A 22775-nucleotide genomic window follows, 5' to 3' on the forward strand; every position below is an offset into this window, starting at 1 on the left:
TTCATGTAAATGCTAATATAAACTTTATTAACAAAATTACATAAGTAAAGAGTAAGTCAACCCAAACTAATGGAAAGTATTAAGGAAACCATAAGGAACAGTTTCATTTAACAGCAAACAGAAGAAAATATCATATCCGCAAACTTTTGTCATTAGGCTTGAATAGTGAATGGAAAACCATTCTAAGATCCATAAAGGGAAGATATGTTCAAGATGATTTACCCTTGTGAAATCTTGGCAGAAACGAGGACTAATAAAACAAATGCCATCCGATCTAACATCTTTCTTCTGATCAGCTGGTAAAACCACAACCAATATAATCATCAACAGATAACTACAAGGCTTAAAACACCCCATTTAAAGCTCCGGCAATGACCTCAAGACCTTCAAATAGAGTCATTTGCTATACCTGTGTAACATTGTTAATCAATGTTATATAAAGGCAAAAGATTTTAACATCTGGGCTTGTTAAATCAACATATGTGGTGAAGCAACATAGTGCTTTCCAAGCTTAAAGTCTTCCTGTATGGTTGTCCAATGAGAACCATAAACAAGTGTGGTATTCTGTTTGATAAAATAAAGTGTGTGACCTTATCACATCCTTTCTGGTATGGGTAACTTTCACATAATTGAAGCTTACAGGCAAGTCTTTAGGGAAGAGCTCTAATTGAGGTCTTTACAGGGTATGATATGATATACATCGATAGGATAAACGTTTGTTTTTTCTAAAATAATGTCGGTAAGAGATCATATTTATTTGATGGAATCTACCGTGGGCAAGCTCTAAGAGAAGAAGTGACATCTTTTTAAGCATGTACACAGAAAGTTCAAAGGGCAAGAGATTACACAGAGATGAAATAAAATGCAGAAAATGGATGACTCACTATCAACAGTCCCTGAGAAAAACACATGACTCAGAAAATGAATAGCATGAAGGCAAGCAATAGAGTTTAGTGGTAGTGTAGTTTGAGCAAAAAAGATAAATATTATCTAGAACCGACTCGCTAAAACAATTACGGTACAAAAAGAACAAACGACCCTCTCGCATCAGTATTTTCCTCCAAATATAGGTTGGAATTTGACACTTCAAGGACACATTGACTGGCACCCTTAAATTATTTTCACTCTCTGAGGATATTTCAAAGGGTCGAACAATCACAGATGTAGTTTGGAAATCCTTTAGCAATGTTTAGTATTTGTTGGCTACGCTAAAGTTTGGAGGCATTACACATGACATCTAAACACAGTTTGGATGTACGAAGAAAGAAATATAATAATTGGATAATGAAGAGAAATAAAGATCAATGGCAAACAAAGAATTACTTATTGAAACCTACTTTCTGTGTCCTGTCTTAAAAATATATAAATAAACAAGAAAACAACTCATCTTGTAAGTGTGAAACTTATTAAAGTGCAATATTTGGATATAACAAAAGCAATGATTTGGGTGAATAACTTTGCACAGAAGTATCTTAAAGTATTATTGCTTTGAAAAACCACAGGATAAAATGATCACATAAGCAGACATCTTCAAAATTGGTAAGAATCACTAGAGCTTAAAGGTGATGAGGTTTCTGTTCTCTTGTAAGAGGCCTAAATTGGTGTGGTGAGAGATCCTCTTAAAACATGACGGCGGTTGACAGAAATTTCAGTATTCTGGTGAGGGGATGTGAGAATCTAACAAGCCAAATGATAGAAGCCAAGAATAATTAGCGATGACTAGTGCCAGGTTAAAATTTGGTACTACCAAAGTAATGGTTCTCTTTAACTTCAGTTTTCAGACCCTTTACGGCTAACATTTGGTTTACTTTAAAGCTGTTTTGATGACAATTTGCAACTCCTTGGATAGTACTATCTGAACAATTGGGTGTAACTTCAACGTGACCATATTGCATTCCAAATTTAGTTCACAATGACCTTGAAAATGGCTGAAAGAGTGCTCACGATCACTGTCAGCAATGCACTATTGCAAGCCACTAGTGCCCTTGGAGATTAAAATGGGAGCATTTTTATCATATTCCTTACATGCACACCGTCATGAAGGATCACAAGTAACTACACACTGGAAGAATACAAAGGATCTCTCCAATTCTCCTTGATGGCATTTGTGTTTTTCAGTGAGATAGAAATGTAAACATACCAAGTGAACAAATAAGCCCATTATACAATCCTATTGTAAAATGATTCTTGTTCCTCAAGCATGCCGTAGAGTATACTAGGATAACTGCATACCAATCACTTAATCTGTACTGCCAAAACTAAATGCCATATGGTAAGCAGAAGAAGAACAAATAATAACGATCATAACACTATAATAAATGATGACAACACTGTGCTAGTATGACACGAATGCAGCATACATCATACAATTGGAAGAAAAACTGAGTCACTAAAACTTCAGCAATGTACTTTTAAGGTAATCTGTATTGTCCCAGTGTATGCTGCAAAGCCAAACTGATCCTAGTCATCAAACAGCAACAAGTACTATCACTTTTCCAGTCACAGCCGTTTCATTGGCTGCTGAGTTATTTCATCGTTTGATTTAAATATTTGGCACACTGAATATGCAAGGTTTTTGACAAAGTGCCACAAAACACTTGACAAATTCAGTTTGCTAAATTTTGGGAGAGGAAGGAATGTGACAGAGGGCCACACTTAAGACCTTTCACACTAATGTTGCAATTATAACGAAGTATTATACCTCCATTACATTCCAACTTTACATTGTCAACTGAAATGCGAAGTGAACTCCTGCTTTCGATCTCTTGAAGTACTTACAAGTGCATGACTGCATATACTAACATGATATGAATGCTGTAAGCTAACCGTAATCAAAATTTAGCTTCCCTGGAGGAAGTCATGACCTCACTGCAAATTTTATTCTGGGCAGAAATGTGATACCATTGCAAAAGGAAGATCCAACAGTTTAAAATCATAGCTCGAGAACTTAAAAAAAATAAATCATGCAAAGAAGAGAAAAGGGTACTAAGGGTTAACAAGATGATTATTCAAAGCTAACTAAACAAAAAACCAATTTCAATCAAACTGGCTCAGATGCTGTAACAGCATAAAAAAGGCACTTAAACAATATCTGGACACTTTTTCAAGTAGCTGAAATATCGTACATTCCCCTTCTGTGAGATGCATACCAAACAATGTATCTACCAGTCACATGAGTTATCAAAGGAAGACTTAGGGAAAGATTGATATTTATTTATAACAACAAGAAGACCTTTACTGCTACTACCAGCAACAAATCTCTCTCAAATACTACCTTTTTTCTCCATCTTTTTAATAAACATTGGAGGTTCCTTCACAGTGGCTGGACTACCAAGTTTATACTCTAGTTTACATCAGATTACTAAGTCTCTTCCCAAACTACCTCGTTAATACTCTAGTTTACATCAGGTTACTAAGTCCTTTCCTGGACTACCTCGTTCAGGCTCTAGTTTACATCAGATTTCTAAGTCTCTTCCAAAAAAGTAACAAACATATCAATATGCAATCTTTGTTTCAAATATGTGGCCTCAAATAATGCCTTATACATGGCATGAAAAGCCTATAAATATTGTTGGACTTCACATTTGGATGACTTGTTGTAGTTTTGCAAAGCTGTCAGACAATATTAAGCAGTTGATTAATACAAACAAATGATATATCTGAAGGGGAAGCCAACATTTGTACAATAAAGCGGTGTTTAACAAACTTTATTTTGCTCATGAATATCTTGAAACCAAAGTACATCTACTTTGCTCAGAATGAATATCTTGCAAAAAAATAAGATAAATGCACTTGTAGTTTTCTGGGATTATGGCATATCAACACCGATTCTTTTTTACCCTTAGTAATCCTTTCCTACAAGAAAGAAATGCAAACATGTCCTTGATAGCTTCAAAAGAAGAACAAAATGCTTTTTCTGCTTCCCAAGCAAAGTAAGATACGATGATAAATGAGTAATGACCATCGTTCTGTTAGTGTCAGTAACATGGAAATTTGAAACTTAACTAATGAAACCTTTACAGAAACTTATTACCTTCTCTTTTTGCTGACATATTGATAATATTGTTACAGCAGCAACTGTTACAAACCCTTTACAACTCTTATGTTACAATATCTTCACTAGTTGCTGGACCTTCCTCTGACTCTCTGCCTTCTTCCTTTTCAAAACCTTTCACCGAACCATTCGCTGAGTCACTGGGTTTCTCTTCCACTTGTTCTACAGTCTCTTGGTTTTCATCAACCTGTTTTTCATTATCATCAGTTTTAATGACCTCCCCGTTACTTTCCAGATTTTCTTCCAAACCATCCTCCTTAGTGTCTGAAACAACCTCTTCTTTGATCTCAACATCTTTGCCATTTTCTTGAATGGTATCATCTACTCCCACTCCTTTCTCTTCCACTGCTGGTACTGTATGTTCAAGTCCAGCTCCTTCAGCAGCGTTCTCTTCTCCAATAATCTGCTCATCATGTTTGTTTTCAATTTCCCTATCCCCCGACCCAACTTCTTCCCCAATTTTCTGTTTCTCACTCAGACCTTCTTCTCCCTCTTCTGGGTTAATGGATTCTTCGAGAGCATCCTGAAAAGAGTCCTCTTCTGACAGAACGGCTTGTCTGTTTTCAATGCTTAAATCATCCTCCCTGTCACCTGTATCTTTCATTGGACTTGTTTCTGCATCCACAAACTCACCATCTACAGTTGAGTCATCTGTTTGATAAATGACATAAACGTTAGTGCCGGTGTTATAAATTAGACAATCGAAAGAAATGTTTGTATTATTTCTAGAATTGAAACAAAATTCTCCCAGCCCTTTTATTTCAACGGTGTTGATCAATCAGCACTGTACACTTCATTACAAAATAGTACTTTCAACTAAAATTGTACACTCTCATGGCTTTCTTCTGCATAAACAGTAACAATTGCCAGGTGCAACAAGTCACAATTTTAAAATTTTGAATCAAACAAGCAGCTATTGCCAACCTGCGTCTAAACTGTAAATGATTTTCATAACTTTCCATATGATAATATGACTGAATGGCAACTGATATGCTTGGACACTGAATCTAAACATGAAGCTGATAATGAATGGCTTCAACAGGCCAAAACATTTCTGTACGTAGTGTTTATTTTTTACCATGGATTTCCGATTCCCCCAACCCACCAGCCCAATGGGCATTGACACACTGGTGAGTTAATCTGTGTGCAGTGCTGAGAGTAGCATTTCATATACTGTACTAAGTAAAATGGAAAGTACAATGATAGATTCTAGACAAGTAGGTTGTTGCAAGTTCTTGTAAAAAACAAAAACAAAAAAAAAAATTTGGACATGCCTATGCTGCATTAAGCATAAACTCTTACCAATATTATTGTTTGATCATTAAAATAGAATAAAAAACAAAAAATGGCAAATCTGGAAGAGAAATGACATAGAACTTCTCCAGATTTCTACAAAATGTGCTCTTACCTGCTGGACTAATGGTCACTCTAGGTGGTGAAGTCTCTGTGGTGACTAAAGATGGTGAAGTCTCAGCATCGACTCCTTCAATGGTGAGCTCACTAACTTCTTCACAAACAGACTCAACCATCTCTGAGACGAGATCGCCGGCTACCTTCTCAGCTTCACCGTCTCCGACAATTGGTGGTCCCCCTTCGGTAGAAGAGGAGGAGTTGTTCTCTAGTTCTAGGTCTTTCATTGCTGAGATTAGAGCATTTTCAACGAGAGACTGCGCGGTCGTGGCTATGCTCTCATCTGTGAATTTAAAGGTATATATAAAGAATAAATTGATATTTAACCAACAATCTAGCATTCACCAAAAATTGTAGTTTGCAGATCTTCAGAGCAAAGTACCTTGCAAATATACAAACTTTACCTACAGTTCTTGACATACACAGCATTAACGACTTTAACGTGTCACTGTCTGGTGACCAAAACAACTTTTAGAATCCCCACCAAAAACAATAAGGGAACACTGTACCCATGACAAGGAAGCCACATTATAAACATTACCCTCCTTGAGATATCACGCTCTACACCTAGGGTATCAAATGCACACAATTGTTTACATGAATGAATAATAGACAAAAAATAAACTGAAAAACAAAAAGGCAAGAGAGAAAAGAAACATGACAAATTACCTGCCAATTCTATAGTTAGATCCTCTGTAAGGCCTAGTTTTACTGCCACGGAGTCATCACCGTCAAGGAGTTGGACGACAAGCCTTCCATTCTGCACATTGATTACTCTGACCTTCAAGGTTTCACTTTCCAAGTATTCTTCAAACTTATTCAGAACTTCTTCTTTGGTGGTCGAGTCTTCTGGGATTCCTGCTAACCGGCACTGGAATGAATATTCGTGTTGTTCTTTGAAATTTGGGTGGAGTTCCTTCAACTGCGATATCTCGATGAGGTCTCCGTTCCCGTAGTCGACGAAAGTAACCTCGGCCGAATTTTCTTCTAGATGATGGACCCTTCCCCTGTACCACACGCCGTCATCTGCAAATTTGGCAACACAAGGCATTCCCAGGGAGACAGATGTCACCGTTGCAACATCGTTCGACTTATAAAATTCATCGACCTGAGATGTAAAGTCCGCGACAGCATCTTCAAATTTTTGTAACTGGATGGCAAAGTCATTAAGAGCTGTAATGGAGGTGACATAGGCAGGTTCTAGTGACCCAGCAGGAATATCACACATAGAGTAAGCACTAGGCACAGCAGGCATCTGGATGTCTTCTTCTAGACCCAAGGATGATGCAATTGAGTTGCCATTGTCCAGGATCTGGACTGTCAATATGGTATCCTGACAGTCTACTACATAAACCTGGAGCCTCTCACTATCCAAATATTCTTGGAATTTATCCAGAATCTGCTCGCTCACCACCGAAGTGTCTACACCGGCCAGCTGACAGCGCAGAGCGTATGCCGGGGTTGTCTTCAAGTCTTCCCTCAGGGACTTCAGCGACTTTGTCAGGACGGTGTCTGAGTTGCCATAGTCGACGAATAGAACATCGGCATCTTCTCCGTTTATAGAAGTCACCTGAGCACGATACCAAACCTCGTCCTCGGAAAACTGGGCGGCACATATGGTATCGACTTGAACAGACTCTAGTCCAGGCATCTCATTGTTCTGATAGTGTTCGTCCATCTCGGCTGTAAGGTTGGCGACCGTGTCGCCGTCACATAGATGCTGGATGTAAAACTCGGACAGAGATGTAATGGATGTCAGGAAGATTGGCGTTCTGGTTCCAACATTGATCAGTGTTGACGTATAACCTGGATACATGCTATTGGAGATAGGCTTGTGAAGTATTGCTACTTTCTGCGGTGTAGAGCCCGGTGATGGTTGTTGGTACTCGTTCAGATCTTCTTTCAACCCTAAACTTATTGCTGCAGATACGCCATTCTCTTGTATCTGAATATCCACAACTCCATCTCTCACTGAAAACACTTTTGCAACTAGCGTTTCTTTCTCCATCAGTTCTTCAAACTTTGCGAGTTTCTCTTCGTCCTTTGCGATCTCTTCGTCAATCCCGGCTAGTCTACACTTAAAAACAGAGACTGGTATACTTCCAAATTCCTCCTTTAGCTCTTTGATGCTTGAAGCAGGTACTGAGTCCCCGTTACCATAGTCAACAAAAGTTACATAAACAGAGTCCTCCTCTGTTACTTCACCGATGACAGCTCGATACCACACCTCATCTTCAGAGAACTGCGCCACACAAGGTGTCCCAACCTTAACATCGGTGACAGTTGTCACCTCGTTGTTCTTGTAGAATTCGTCAACTTTACCACTGAGGTCATCGATCTGGTCAGCATGGCTGGTTAATTGGACATAGAAGTCACACAGAGATGTGACAGCAGTGATGAGTACACCCTCTGTAGAACCCTCCTGGAGTTGATATGACGGGTATCCAGGGAATACCTGGACGGAAGATATCTCTAACTCTGTTTTCTTTCCTGATTCCGGTGCAGCATTCTGATCGGCAACAAACCCTCCTTGTACAAGTTTGTCAGCTACATTCATGCCCATGTCCAAGAGATGAACTCTATGAACCACATTTGCAGCCTGAGGGTTAGAGTCAGCTATGTTCACCACATCCATCAAAAGAGGTTTGTCCATAGTTTCTCTCTCAAAGAATTCACAGGCTTCCTGACTCCAAGTTCCTGATGTAGGTTGAATACCATCCAATGAGCACCCAATTGCCTTGAGTGTTAGGTCACTGTGTTTCTTTTGTAACACTTTGACTTTCTCTGTTCCGATTACATCTGTGTTGCCGTAATCGGGAAAGAAGACGGTAACCGTATGACCTTCCTGTTTAAGTATCTCTGCTCGGTACCACTGGTTGTCCTCTGTGAACAATGCAGCACACAGACTTCCCGTGGGAATATCACCAGCACTAAGCAGCAGCTCAGCTGATGCCTGGCTGTACACACTCTGCATCTCTACCATCAGGTCATCCAACTCTTTGGTAACACTCGACGGTTGGCAAAAGAAATAACTTGGCGACACAACACTGGACACGTAGGCTTCAAATTTCTTGCCTACTTCGACTTTGGGGAAAACCCAATGCGTTCCTGCCTCTGCTGGCCTCCTTTCTGGCTGTGAAATTGGTTGGTAGTCAAACTTTTTTCTCAGCTCTGCATTTATACTCAAGTCCTCTTCTGATAACGACACTTGGCAAGGCATACTTTTGTCATGAAAGTGACAGTTAAGTTCTTTCTCTAATGTCATCTCCTCAAGTGTAATTCCAATATCTGGAATGCCAGTGAGAGCAAGGTCGTGGAGTTCACATTTAAATGCAATCGCTGGTTTATCGAGGAACTGTGGTAGTAGTTCCTTGAGTTCTTTCACGGTGCATAACGATGAATTACCATAGTCGAGGAATCTCACGGAAGCCTCCCCGGACTCTTGAACACTCTCAACTACACCCCTATACCATTCGTTATCCTCTGAATACAATCCACAACAAATAGTCCCAGGCTTTGCTTCTGATAGTGCATTCACCTCTTCTGCATAAGCAGTTTGGATAGCAGCGTGAATCTGATCTAGCGTATCTGTGGAGCTTTTTAACTGGAGATAAAATGATCCGTCTTCCTGAACCTGTGTTACATATGCTGCACATTCAACCTCTGTGATCTCTGGAGGAGGCAATGAGGGCATCTTGTCATCTTCTACTGCTTTGGCTGTCATTTCAGAAATATCAATATCAACATCTCCAGATGTGTCACTAAGTTTGACCTCTAATCGATTCACATACTTCCTGAGTGGCTTTGCGACTAATTGTTTCTCCATCGTGAGGGCTGTGAATCTCTCAATGACATCATCAGAATACACGCCTGTCTTTGATATCCCAGAGAGGGAACACTGTACTGCCTGAGAAGGGAGTTTGAGGAGTTCCTGCGAAATGCTCAGTATCGATTTTGATGGAATTATCTCCTTGTTTCCATAATCAATGTAGACTACTTCAACATTGTCTTGAAGTTTCTTCAAAATTCTTGCTCTATAAAGAGCACTATCAAGGCTTGATCTGGCGACACAGAGTTGTCCATTCTCCGTGTCCTTCATCTGTTGCAACTTCCCGCTGGCTACATTCCCATTTAGTACATCCATGAGGGCGTCGAGCTCTGCACACAGGTCGGCTTTTTGTACCCAAAATTTGGCTGGTGACTCTATGAATAATACAACCACGTCAATGAACTCTTCAAGAACAACAGATTCTTCTTGATGCTTGATATACTTCAATGCAATGGGTGCAGGAGTAGAAGATGGAGCAGCAGGCAAAGGAGAAACAACTGCAGTAGATCCAGAAGAATTTCCCCAATCCTCATCTGACTGTTTGGGTTGCTGGCTTACTCGAGGCACTGGTGCACTGGACGGAGTGGCGTGCTTGGATTGGAAAGGCTGTCTTTGAGGTTGAGGTGGGGACCTGCCCTTGAAGGTTGTGTTTGTTGCAGGTTTTGGTGAAGTAGGCGACCTTGGAGATTCGGACCTCTTACCACGTGGAGGTGTTTGCAGATTAGCTGCGGGTGCACTGATCCTTGGCGCCTCTTCCTTTGGTACCTTTCTCAGGATGTCCACTACAGACTTCCCACCGTCAAAAGTTATATCTACTTCAAACACTCCATTGGCAGTGCTGACGGCTTTGCAGCTAAAGCAATCGACCTGGTCGATCAAATTTCTCAATTTCCTGACTCTTGTCGCTCCTTCCAAGTCCTTTGCACCTCTGAGACTACACTTGACAGCGACTACTGGGATCTTCATTATCTCCTCATCGATCTCCTTGATACAAGAGACGGGGACAAACTCAAAGTTACCGTAGTCTACGAAGCAGACGTACACACGATTCAGCTGCTTGTTGGTTACGATGGCGCGATACCAATTCTTGTCCTGTTGGAACTGAGCGACGCATGCCATACCGAGGCGAGGATTCCTGATGGCTAACTGATTCTGCCCCAGCCTACTATACTTTTGATCTAGCTTCGTCATCAAAGATTCTAAGTCACCGGTAGTGAAGGCTGGTTGGCACCAAACTTCAAACAGATTTTCTACATGTGATATATAGACATCCACTGCCGGTCCAACCTTTAACTCTCTCTCCTTGAACTGACCAATCTCCCGAGGAGAAGATGATTGTGATGCAGGTGGTTGTGGTGATCTCTTTCCTCTTCCCTGAGGTGATGATCCTCTTTGAGGAGGATGTCTGTCTCCTCTTGGAGAAGTCACAGAAGCAGGAGGTTGGAAAATCTCATTAATACAGAGGCCTGTCTCAGTCACAAGTTTCACTTCATAGTTGTCACCACTTCTGGTACCAAACTCCACTTGCAATTCGGTATCACCACACATGTCAGAAAACTTGTTGATATCGTCATCTACCCAGAAGCGCATGGGAACGTCTTCTAAGGAACATGGTATCCCCTGTATGGGAAATGCCAGAAACTTACTCGGTAAAGATCTGATCGAACTGGACTTCAATGTTTCGTGGTTCCCAAAGTCGACAAAGCGCACTTCTACATCTCCCGATCTCTTGAGTCCGGTCACTATTGCTCTGTACCACATATGATCATCTGAGTACTGTGCTACACAGGGAGCCTGAAGCTTTGGTTGAAATGCTGATGCTGGAGCAGTCCCTTCAATGTGCTTGTTGAGTCCATCCATCATATTTTGCAAATCTTGAGCAGATTTGACTGGTTGACAATGAAAGAGGTTTGGGCTTTCGACATTGCTGACATAGACTTTCATCTTTTCGTGTCGTTTCGGTTCAACACGGATAAATTCCTCTCCGACAGAACGCCGTGTTGCGCTACGAGGTCTCACGGAGCCACACAATTCTTGAAGTTGTTTGTTAATGTTGACTTTGTTGGCTTTATCGATCAGTTCCACGACAAAAAAACTGCCCCCGGACTTGCAAATTCTAGCCTCCAGTTCATTCTCTCCTACAAGCTCCTCAAATTTGGCCTTCATCTTCTCAGCAATCTTGGGAATTTCTTCAACGTGCTCTAGCTGGCATCTGAAACTTTGCACTTCTAGGTCTAAAAATTTTGAATCTAACTGCTTGACTTTTGCCAAAGGCAATGTATCAGTATTGCCATAATCCACAAAATGTACCTCCACGGACATGTCCACAACTTTGGTCACTTCAGCACGATACCATACTTCGTCCTCAGAAAACTGAGCACAGCAAACTAATCCAACATGGACATTTTTCAACTTATTATCCCTTGGGTCTCTTGTGGAATATTCCTCTTGAAGTATGGCACTCATATTTTCAAATTGCACTGCTTGAGACAGGAGCTGGCAAGCAAAGTTATTGCTAGTCTGTATATCTGTAACAGTTACAGTGAACTTAGAGCCTACGGTCAAATTTGGCTGCCTAAACTTAGCTGCCGAATGGTTTGAACCTCTTGGACTTGTTATGGAAGAATTTGATGCTCTGGAACTGCTTCGACTTGACGATGTTACCGCACCACCAGGGGATCCTTGTGTGCGCTTGGCAACGGTACGAGTCGCCAGTTTCTCTTTGATGAGAATTTCCCCTATCGATAAATTCATCTCTGATCTGGGATCTACCATCGACACCATCACCTTGGGTCCATCGAGTGAATCGGCTTTAACACAGAGAATCTTCTCCAGTGTCAATTTGTTAAATCTGGCTGTAGCAGCATCATTGGAACATGACGCAGGATCGATCCCACTCAGGCCGGCTTCAATTGCTGCTCCTGGAAGTTTTGAGAATTGATCTGGTAGAGCTTTCAGGTTAGATACACTAACTTCCTCTGTATTACCATAATCCACAAAAAATACCTCACATGACTGGAAACCAGATGATCTCACCACTTGGGCTCTGTAGAATTGGTTATCTTCTGCAAACCTTGCTACACAAGGGGCATAAGGTACTATGTGAGAAATTCCAACAGCTTTGTGACTACTTTCCGATCCAAAGTAAGTTTGCAGATCGGTCATCATATCATCAAGGTCTACGGCGACAACCTCTTGCTGAAGCCAAAACTGTGTGGGAGAAACCACATGGCTTACGTAGACCCTCTCTCTTTGACCGACATCCATACCCATTACTGGGAGTTCAGTAACATCCACTTCCACCCTTACAGGCACAGGAGAGCTCACCTCCTGAGTCAATGCTGGCTCAGCAAAACCATCTGAGATAAACTGGGCTGACAAGTCCCTCTTACCTGAATACAACTTAACATAGACTGCATCTTGAACATGCTCCATTGGTTCACAAAGAAACACCTTGTTCACCACATACCTGTCCAGGTAGTCCAGTGTCCCAGGCTTAATCCCACCACGTACAAATAATGGTTGGATACCTCTCAGTAGGAGTTTAGTAGCTTGGGCTTCATACTTCAGGGTTAAGGTCTCATCCAAACTTCTTATTCTACTGCGAGGAACAAACTCTGTGCTTCCGTAGTCGACATAGAATGCGAGAACGTCGTTTCCTGTGGCAGTCTGTATGCTTGCTCTGTGCCATTGGTTATCTTGTATTGACTTTGCTAGACATAGATTTCCTAACCTCAGTTGACCTCTCGGATGTTCCTTCCGTTGAGCGACGTCTTGGAGCTCTGCCAAGGCTTCTTCGATCTTCTCTACCTCTGGCAGGTGGAACTGGCCCCAGAGGAGAAACAGCTGATTATCTTTATCATATTCAGCATGTGATATCATAACTTCCTTTCTCTCACCGATCTTCGGCATGAAACAATTGTAGCTGCTGCTGCTGGCCATTTTTAATCTGAAAGGAAAAAAAAGGTAAGACATGTAAGCTTTGTTTGAATTTATCATTTGTTTGATTTCCGCAAATTGACAAAAAAAAAGTATAGAAAAAAGGTACATGTACATTGTAAAAGTCTACAACATGTCAAATTAATTTTATGCATATTAAAGGTCATTCTCTGACAAAATTGCTGACAATTTTATCATGCATCCTTAGGGTCAAAACCACATCCCCATGTTAACATTTTGCATGGCAAAGATGTGAACTGCTTACATTTAATGATAGAAAATCCCACCAGTTGGCAAGAGCAAAGGGAACTAGAAATGTTTGTACCTTCCAGCAACCACTTTGATCAAATGCAAATTAGTTTCTACTGGCAAAATCTAAAATGGTGTTGACACTAGGCCAAAACAATATGTATGATTTCATTCTGTGCTGGGTTATGGTTTGTTATCACAGTGTTATCATACCAATGAATGGTTTTAATTCAAAGGCACAAAGTGTCTTGAACAGTGGTTTCAAAAGCTAGGTCTCCTTTTTTCTATAAGGTACTTTTTTTTTTTATTCAACTCGTACCAATTTTGTCAGATTGGTTATTATCAAACTTACCTGTTCTTTTCTCAGCAAATACATATTGCATTATATTTTAAGAATTGTATAAAATCAGAGCTTACTTGGATTTAGTTTGCCTGTATCATGGACTCTTTTTAACTCTACATAACAATGATGAAATTTCAGGTAAGGACAGATTAAATATGGGGGTTAGTTTCTATATTCCGACTGTGTTTTTGTAATTTTGTGCAATGCACAGTAGATTAAATTTTAAGAACAAAGAATTATTTGTTGCAAATACACAAAATAAAATTGAATCACATTTTTGAATTTTGTATTTCTTTGTTTTAATAAAACCTACATAGATGACTCTACAAAACTACCCACCTATTTATAGTGTGTACATACAGTAGGTGGGTTAACTGTGGAGTCAATCCATGCCAAATCGACAGATTTTTGGGTCGATTCTACGTCGACCCTCTCAAAATCGCCTGAAATTGATATGGTGTCAACAAAAATAGACTTTTGTTTTGCACTTTTCCCGTACAACTACCACTGGAGGGCAGGTCCAAGCTATTTGCACTGTGACGTACGGGACATTTCAGAGACTTAAATGTGTCTAAAAGTTATAAAAAATCTATTTTCCAGAAACTTTTTCAGGTGTTCATATTTGTTATTGCTGCTACTTTATTACAAACTCATGAAGATTTCCTACACTTGCTTTAATTAGGTCCCATCTTAATTAATGTACAGTGTGACGTACGGGACCAGAGAATTTTGTGTTTTTTTTACTAAAGAGCAAAGCTGAAATCCCTCTGAAATTAGGAGGGCAGTGATCAAGCTGTTATAACTAGTGAATAGCCTAACCTTCCAAGGGCTAAGCTCTAACATATTAGAAAAAAATATGAAGCCATTCCAGTTCAGTGATTACACAAATGAAAATTGTCCTGTGACGTATGGGACATGTGACGTACGGGACAATTTGTCCAAATAAAAATTGACTATGAAAACTCATATTTTTATTCCTGAATATACCATAACAAGCTAATTTCTACATAAAAACATTAATTTGGATATGCCAGAACAATGTCATAGATAATTTCATGCCATATTTCCTTCTTTCGGGGATCGAAAAGAGCAGTGACTGTACTTGTGAGATCATTCCACTACATAAAACATGGAATGCGTAAAGTATATATCTACTCTACACATTCATCAAATACTCATAACATCAATTATAAGCTTTGTTAGACCACAAATGATCCAAGATGCAAATTTTGGTGCAAAACTGTTTTGGTATATATACTGTACAACACTGTATCATACTCCCCACTATTGACCCTGAAGTTGAAATATGATCCATCCCATTCAAAACATATCAAAATATCCACAGTAACGTCCACATTATGTCCATCTATGAAACTAGTACAACAAAGAAAACTCTATACACCTAAAACTGGTTACCAGACCTAATACTCATAACATCAATTCTAGCTTTGTTTAATAGACCACAAATGATTCAAGATGCAAAGTTTTGGTGCAAAACTGTTTTGGTATATACTGTACAACACTGTATCATACTCCCCACTATAGACCCTGAAGTTGAAATATGATCCATCCCATTCAAAACATATCAAAATGTCCACAGTAACGTCCACATTATGTCCATCTATGAAACTAGTACAACAAAGAAAACTCTATACACCTAAAACTGGTTACCAGACCTAATACTCATAACATCAATTCTAGCTTTGTTTAATAGACCACAAATGATTCAAGATGCAAAGTTTTGGTGCAAAACTGTTTTGGTATACTGTACAACACTTTATCACACTCCCCACTATTGACCCTGAAGTTGAAATATGATCCATCCCATTCAAAAAATATCAAAATATCAACAGTAACGTCAACGTTATGTCCATCTATGAAACTAGTACAACAAAGAAAACTCTATAGACCTAATACTGATTATTGAACAAACTCATGAGTGATTGTCCTCTGCAAAAATTGGGTGAGCGAAACTCTACACTTGTAACTAAAAATCTCAATGTCTACTATCTAAGTTCAGGACACAAGAACATTGTTGCACAGTCATGATCTTCACACTTCAAAATAGGCCTACGAAATGTTGAAATGCAAACTCAACATTCTTGAAGTCGTCCTCATTCAATCTCAATGTTGAATAGCATTGTAGATGATTCTGTATCCCACACACACACACAATTGACTTCCCGATAGTTTATTGAACAACACCTGGGCTGTTGGTGGTCATTGGTCAATAGTTTATTAGAAGCCATGATGTGCTCTTCAGGCATGCAGGGATTTTAAGTTGCAACTACCATCTTTCAACAAAATAAATTTGTAAGCATTGGAAGGTTTCCAGTAGAGGTCCCCATTGGAGCCCATGCATGTTTATTATGTATAAATACAGGGTTTCCCCCACACTATGTCCCGTACGTCACATTTTGTCCCGTACGTCACATTTTTAATTTTGATAATTAGATTTGCTGTGAATATTATTTCAATTTTTTGGGGATGGATTTTGTTGAACAATGTTCTTAATTAGAACTTTACAGAATATCACCACAAAAAAAATTGTTCGTCCATATCAAAATTTGAAAAAAAGTGCTGAAAATTGTGACGTACGGGACATCAGTATTTGGACACTAGCTAATTAGCATATTTAATTGATGAACCCCCAAACATAATATGTCAAAATAATTGGAAGGAAGGGTGTATCATGTCCCACATAACTTATATTCAATAAGTTCATATTGCTGGCAGGGAAATAAGATTCCAAATGTCCCGTACGTCACACTGCAATTTGAATTTATGCAAATTAGCTGGCTGTAATTGTTCGAATAGGCAAAACAATTAAAAAAAATTATGAAAATCTGAAACTTCAATAATTCAGCTTTAACATGACACCACATTTAGGGTGCTTCAGTAAAGTTTGAAATTTGGCTTCTAGGGATACAATAGCTTGGACCTGCCCTGGACAAGGATCCTATGCAAATTAAAACTCAAACATGCCTTTGCTTGTGAATATAGAGCACACTCAAAGTAGGACCAGAAAAGACCCCTATATCGTTTTCTGCCATTTTAATTACTTGTTACGAAAAATTGAGACCGTAAATTTTCCACAAAATTAGCTAAATTCGAAGACTGGGCACATGTCTTCCACAATATCTGCAATCTCAGACATAAAATACTTCACATTTATGCAAAAGATGCCTCCAAACTTGACACAAATTTAGGGCTCTTAAAATGCAATCTGGATTTGGTTGCTAGGCGGGGCTGTATCCTAGCAACCAAAAAGTTTTCAACATTTTACTTCATCCTTTGAGACATACTGTACAGTATGGCAAGACACTATATCAATTTTTTTCAGGCGATACTGAGAGGGTCGACGTGGAGGCCACTGTTGATTTGGCATGGATTGACCATGTGTAGAAAAAGTTCAAAATTCTTGGTCAACTTGTTTTCCAACTTACATCTACCTTTGCTAGGGATATTACACCATGTCAACATGCTTGAACCAGAAAGTCAAAAGGCTTAGTCATTCCTTGCCAAGTTTTATATGAGAACATTAAATGTTACACTGCATAAACTGTTTCCAAGTTTTCACCTCTAATGACCCCTCGCCTCCACAGATAACAATAGAGCCCTACTACACACTATGTATGAATTTTATCCAAGTTATGAAATTAAATTACATTTGCAAGTTTTACAGATTTTGACCTGCATAGAAAGTTTTTCTTTCATGAATTGGTGAAGGCTGAGCCTGATCCATATACCAAGTATATATAAGCTTCATCAAAACTTTCCTTTTGGAGGTAAAAAGTATTTTTTCATGTTTCAAAACAATGACCTGCATTAAGCTATTGACATTTGGCATACCAACTATGAACTTAATCCAAGCTTCAATTTTGGAGTTATTGTGTTAAATTAAAAGGTTTTCAGACATTGACCACTATTGACCTCAAATGAGTTCCAAACGACCTCCACAACAGGCAACATGGCTCATGTACTAAGGTTGATCCACATGCCAAGAATGAAATCTATCCCAACTCAGCTTTTGGAGTTCCCATGTTTACAAAGACCTTCACTGTCGACCTAAAATGACCTTTGACCTCCCCCAATTTCAATAAGTTTCTTGCACTTAACAAGGAGATCTATACCAAATATGAAGTTCATCAAAGTTATTCTTCTTGAGTTATTGTGTTAACAAGGTTTCCAGACTTTGACCTCATATGACCTTCCACCGCCACCAATTATATACTGTAGATTTCTTGTGCTCATAAAGCTGCACATACAGTAACAATTTGAAGCTTAACTATTAAAGATGTTCTTCTGGAGTTATGGTGTTAACAAGGGTGTCACACACATACACAAATACACACAACATCATGGTTATATAACAGGGGATGCATAATAAACACAACACAAGTAGAGTAAGATTAATATTGTAGAGATCCAACACTACTATAATGTATTCCGAATAGATGGATAACAGTACAGTACTGTGTCATAAAGTAAAATGCAAAGTATAGTCAAGTGGGGTAAAAAAAACGATTTACCTAAAGTTTGCTCTAAAAATTGATGAGTAAGAGGTATTGTTTCGGTTCCAATGTTCAAGTGTGTATAGTGGGATTCTCTTAAAGAGAATCTAACAAAAATAACTTATTTGTAAATGGAAAGTGTCGTTTTTTGCGAAAAATGTTGTTTTTCTTACCCCCAAAATTTGCTTAATTCGGGGTAAAAAAACCCAATGCCGGGGTAAAAAAAAAACAATGCTAGAAAACAACTATTTTCTTCATGAATGTATCATAAAATCATGTTTGCATATAATTACATCTAAGTATGAGCTACTACCTTTACATGAAAAAGGAAAAAAATTGTGAAATTGTCTTAAATTAAAAATTATGGATGGCTCATGTCATATGTCATGCTCAGCCATATTCATACTGTACAGTGTGTATATGATGCTACACAAATGTGGTGTAATATAGAAGACATTAGAGTTGAGTCAATTTCAGTTACTTCTGCCCAATTATTTAACACATTTTTGACACATGACAGATATGAAAACTATTTGCCTAACCTCTAAAATCAACATTATGGAAAAATTTATCCAGTCGGGCAAAATTGGGAGTACATTGGAGCCGGAAAGTACTTGTTTTTTTTTACCCCATTCGCATCATTTTTTGGGGGTAAAAAAAAACAATGCCCAATGGGGGAGTGTAATATCACTAACTGCTATGCTGTAACTGCTGGATTAATCTCCACATCATATAAGCTGGGTATGCAGGAGAAAGTTTCGGATATGTGGTACAAACTTCACATTTTGCTAGTTTAGCATTCGCTTGATTCGATGAAGCGGTAATTGGCAGCGAAGTGACATAGAGTTCCAGATATTATATAATAATAAACTAGACATGTAGGACTATCACTCAAAATAAATTGGAACTTTGGTAAAATATTCCCCTTCTATAAAAAGGGGTTGTTTTTTTTACCCCAACTACCCCCTTGTTTTTTTTTACCCCAACTGACTATAATGTAGTAAAGAACAGTATAAGAGTAAAATGTAAAGCAAGTATATCATTAAGAGGAAGCTGGAGTAACTCTGTGTAGAAAGCTTCCCTGCATCAATTTATACTCTCCAGCAAACAAAGCTTAAGATAAATCCCTGACCACACAAAACAGCCAACAAAAGAAGCACCAGTGGGAAAAAGCTAAAGTAGTGATTCTCGCCAGCTGAACCTGAACCCTAAGACCAGATAAACAGGAAGGACATACCCTACAGGATTGTGTTGATAGTTTATGTCAGCTAAATGAAGATGACCAGGAGAATAAAAGAGTGGTCTGAATCTATGTGATAGCTATATAGAAATTCCTTTTGCCATGACAAGGAATCAAACCAGAGTTAAGACCCTTCCATTGGTTACTTGCCTTGACAGTACAGTATATGCAGAACAAACTTCAAATAGCTTACATATTCTGGTATATTCTCAGATAATAGTTGACCTGTTGTTTAGGTCAAGTGGTGAAAATTGATGAAGGGACTACAGCTTAAGGCATGTATTTAATGGTCAGAAGGAAGTTACCTTTTAATGATATTTTGCAGATAATGTTTCACCTCTTGGTTAGCTGAAATTAGCAATGACATCTTACATATATGGTTTGCACAGTGACATGGTATGGTATGGAGGGAACTTACTACTGAAAGTGTGGTTTGAATTTTTTAAAAGTCTAGTTTTCATATGCATGTGATTTACTACACTATGTCACTTCATATATACGTTTTCATTATAAGAGTAATCTTCCATTCACATATAAACCATGACCAAATATTGGTCTTTGAGAGGTACATATGGATCATTACAAGACAAATCAAAGATGGCTGTGGCTGGACCCTCTCCAAAAATTACCAAAATTATTTTATGATTAAAACACCATTAAATAAGCATATTTCAGTTGCACTGCTTCAAAATTGGCTGATTAATCGCACTTTTAAATTCCAAAATTTATCGCCACGGTGACATTTTCTTGATCTTTGAGGTCCGATTTCTCAGCAATTAAACATCCTACTACCTTTCTTTTACAGAAGCATAAAGACTCTATCCCATTATAGCATGGACAATAAAAAAGTCTTTAAAAGCATGGTCTTGTGGAGTTAGGTCAACTTAAAAATGCCAAAATTATTTAATTTTGGTATGTTGTTTTTTCGCTTAAAAATGTGCTATTCTCAGTGATAAATTGCTCCTAAACTATTGCTTCAGGATATTTGAGGATATATTTTTCCAGTCCAAATCATACAAAACAATGATTACAATGCTTTCCTGTAATAAATTTGCAAGTTGTACAGCTCTAAAGTTGCTATTTCATGCTTCCGATTCAGCATGAGGAAGGGTTTAATGCCAATTTTTTACCACTTGAGGTATCAATGTGAGAGCTGTGAGGGTATTTTATTTTAATGATAAGCATTAAGTACAACTTACCAAAATGTCAGGGTTCTAGCTTTTCTCAATGTTCATTTATGAGCTGGTTAATTTGCCAAATGTACAAAGGAGGTCGTCTTTGACAGCCAATAACTCAAAACACGTCAAAATCTGATTATTTTTGCTAGAAGAGATATAGTTCCATCCTGTTTGTATAAAAAAATTCAGGAGGGTATTTTGCCTCAATTTGAAATGAAAAATACTCAAAGTTTGCTATTTTTACAAGAAACATATTTTCCTGTTAGGGTAAAAGTGCATCCATCACAGAGACAATACTACAATATAGCTTGAGTTGTATGCAAGGCCAACAGTTTCTTTTGAAAGATGAATCTGGAGCTTTGTTTTGCTGGGCCTTCCTGTTTTTCCATCTTCCTCAATTTATGAATGGGTTAAGAACAAATGTAAGGTTTAAACTGACTAACCTGTGTATCTGGTGCTTTTGGTAATGTTTAGCAATTTGAACTGTAGTTAAAGTGAATACTTTTACATTTAAATCTACTGCAGTGTTTACTGTACCCATTAAATTCTTCTCAGCAATCAAAGCCTGTCTCTTCAAGTGAACATGGAGAAAATACATTTTCACTGTTGGGTTGTACATTCATGGTTTTTAAGTATCATATTTCCTTGCTTCAACTTTAAGCACTCAACTCCTGACTGTTGCAAGGATTATTCTTTTGACTTCCGATCAAACCATCAATGAAATCACGTAATAGAGGAATAGAACTAAACCACAGGAGAAAATCCCTGATCCTCATTACAATGCCCTTAACTATCGTGAATAAATTTAACGTATCTATCACCTGTATCTGTGCTGTTATTCTCCGCACATGGTACTTTACGCTGACAAAAAACAGTACTTTCAGCACAACAAATTTGTCAGCGCAAAATACCATTTTTTTTTGGAAGAACAGAATGGCTTACCAAACTGAATAAGCACACTGAAATGATTTTGGAGGAAGGAGGATATAATTTGGCTGGAACAGGATAGAATTTCGCTCCGAGACTGTAGATTCTCAGGAAAGATTAGGTATGGAAGAGGAATAATGCTTTAATACAGGTGAAAAAAGGTGAAACAGAGCTTCTTAAACCATTATTACGGGGACTGCATTTTAACACTTTACTTAATCCATGACTACGCCGGCCTCCTTTTGCCTTAATAAGCCAACCGCATTGTACTTCTTTAAGTTATTCTTAATTACACACACCCATGCCTTCCGTAAATTATAAGCAACTTTACATCACTGACATTCACTCAGTTTAACCACCCTTCTTGACTTTCTTTGATGCTTGCACACGTTATGTTCTTCATCCTGGATTTGGTATCCTTAAAATTGAAGAAAATGCTAGTGCACATGTTAGTGGAAATAAAAAGTTTTTTTTCCGCAAAAGAAACTTTTCAGCGGAATGTCATCAGGGGAAAGTACCGTGTGCGGAGAATAGCTGAAACTACTGGCCTACGTTTCGGGCTAGTACTAGCCTAACGTAGCAACGGCCTACAATATCAGTACAGCATGCAAATGGGGGGCTTATACTAAAGTAATTTATAGCTTAGACTAGGCCTTGATCTGTCTTTGCATAAATCGTCAAGTTGATTATTACCTTTATGATTGTAGCCATAAACAAGAAGAACAATTTCATACACACAAACAGCGATCCGCTTGATCTGTTTCTATTTCACATGGCACAGTAATGTTTGCTGCTCGATTTTCGTCGTGTTCATACTCTATCAAGCGTCTGAGTGCCCAGCTGCAGCAACATATTACACTTTGCTGAGCTGTATACACGCACGTGAAATAACCCGCCGTTCTGCACATGTGAGTATTGTGCAGCCCATGGGAAGAGCCATGTGAGTTGGCAGAAATTAAGATTTGGTTCTTTTCATTTATGGTTATTTACGGGGGATCAAACCAAATAATCTGGATGTTTTGATCTAGCAATTACATACCAATAGCGATTATCATTAATTAGTGTTATTTTGCCCGTTCCGTTTTTCTAATT

General features: G+C 38.6%; 1 protein-coding gene across 1 annotated transcript; it reads right to left on the reverse strand.

The window, feature by feature from the left end:
- On the reverse strand, positions 1-22675 carry LOC139972902 (tudor domain-containing 6-like). The gene is made up of 4 exons (XM_071979213.1): positions 22377-22675; positions 6134-13242; positions 5463-5747; positions 1-4705 (listed from the first exon to the last, which is right to left on the reverse strand). The coding sequence occupies exons 2-4, from the start codon at positions 13233-13235 to the stop codon at positions 4101-4103; spliced, it is 7992 nt and encodes a 2663-aa protein (XP_071835314.1). The 5' UTR covers positions 13236-13242; positions 22377-22675; the 3' UTR covers positions 1-4100.
- Between the last annotated feature and the right edge of the window lie 100 nt (positions 22676-22775).

The sequence above is a fragment of the Apostichopus japonicus genome, chromosome 9 (assembly GCF_037975245.1).
Source record: "Apostichopus japonicus isolate 1M-3 chromosome 9, ASM3797524v1, whole genome shotgun sequence".
Classification (NCBI taxonomy): domain Eukaryota; kingdom Metazoa; phylum Echinodermata; class Holothuroidea; order Aspidochirotida; family Stichopodidae; genus Apostichopus; species Apostichopus japonicus.

What these genes read in the sequence shown, in the direction of transcription:
- LOC139972902 (XM_071979213.1), bottom strand. Translation starts at nt 13,235, where the DNA reads ATGGCCAGCAGCAGCAGCTACAATTGTTTCATGCCGAAGATCGGTGAG. An exon ending in TCTAACTATAGAATTGGCAG is followed by an intron (nt 5,748 to 6,133) that starts GTAATTTGTCAT and finishes TTAAATTCACAG; the next exon opens with ATGAGAGCATAGCCACGACC. An exon ending in AGTGACCATTAGTCCAGCAG is followed by an intron (nt 4,706 to 5,462) that starts GTAAGAGCACAT and finishes TTTATCAAACAG; the next exon opens with ATGACTCAACTGTAGATGGT.